General features: G+C 43.5%; 1 pseudogene across 1 annotated transcript; it reads left to right on the forward strand.

Moving 5' to 3' along the window:
* Positions 1-270: 270 nt before the first annotated feature.
* Positions 271-965, forward strand: TEOVI_000615300:pseudogene (annotated as a pseudogene). The gene is given in 2 exon segments: positions 271-621; positions 624-965. Coding segments are annotated over 2 exon segments (693 nt in total).
* Positions 966-1,213: the final 248 nt, after the last annotated feature.

Here is a 1,213-nt window from a genome sequence, read left to right on the forward strand (position 1 = left end):
GGGTGAAGAAATATATTGGACTGCTCCTCTGCACGTGCAAGCGTACCTCTGTTGGGATACATAGGCTTCTACTACTAAGCGGGCACGTTGAAAGAAATATTGTCCCTGTCATTTGTGGAGCCCAGTGAAATGCCAGGGGGTTTCTCCCAGGCAAAGCGGGTTGCCTTAGAGAAGAAGCTCTACAAGGGTATGGTAGTCTTCTGTTTATTGCATGAGGCACATTTGGCAGAAGAAGAGTGCCGCGTATTTAAAATTAGTGGATACCAACACATGGGGATGGCACATTCTCCACATGGTGGTGAGGTATAGATTTTGTTAAGAGATGGCGTAGAAGTCTGTCAATGTCCGAAGGAGGAGGGTCTGCTGGAATGAGTCTCTGCGACACTGATGTTTTCAGCTGATCTAATGCTAACTATAAAATCAGCTTACTTCCAACAGAAGGAAGATTTCACTACCTCCACGCTTGAGAGTATTGAGATATCAACTGAACCACTGGTGATAGGATCTGATACAAATACTCATCATACGTTATGGGAAACGCTTCGCCCAAATGATACTGCAGGAGAATGCATTGTAGACTGATGTATTCAAAATGATATCACAATTACAAATGATGGCACACCACGAGGGAAAATATGCCTCACATGGCAACCAGGCCGTGTCCCGCCATTAGGATGTGCAGAGACTGCGAAGTTACAAGATGGGAGGCAAACCTCAGTCCAGATAGTGACAACTACTGGATAACGTTTGATGTGTGTATTGAAATTGGTGTAGAAATGGTCGCAATTACAATGACACGAATGGCGTTGTATACTTGGAACAAAGCAAATTGGTGGTAGGTTAGAAAAGTGTGTGGCTTAACTATGAACAAAAAATTAAGGAAGTCAATAAAGAGCGTGGATGTCATGAATGAAGCAGTGACTAAAGGCATTCGCACAGCAGCGAAGAAGAAAGCAGTGCCGAAAGGTAATTGAGTACCGTCACCGTATCGACACAAAAATAAGAGAGTGTGCAGAGAAGCACAGAGTTGCCCTTATATACAAGAGAAGAAAGGTGCTTGCTGAAACGTCTCTACAACGGTGGAAAGAAAATGGGTTGAAGATTTTAGTGACCGATACAAAAAGTTGGAGTGTAGTCAAGTCTGTGTATGCACTAAGGTGACTGACATCTCCAGTTATGGTAGTAAATAGTCACCCTCTAACATGCAGACAGA

The sequence above is a fragment of the Trypanosoma equiperdum genome (assembly GCF_001457755.1).
Source record: "Trypanosoma equiperdum strain OVI genome assembly, contig: ctg_1682, whole genome shotgun sequence".
NCBI classification, from domain to species: Eukaryota; Euglenozoa; class Kinetoplastea; order Trypanosomatida; family Trypanosomatidae; genus Trypanosoma; species Trypanosoma equiperdum.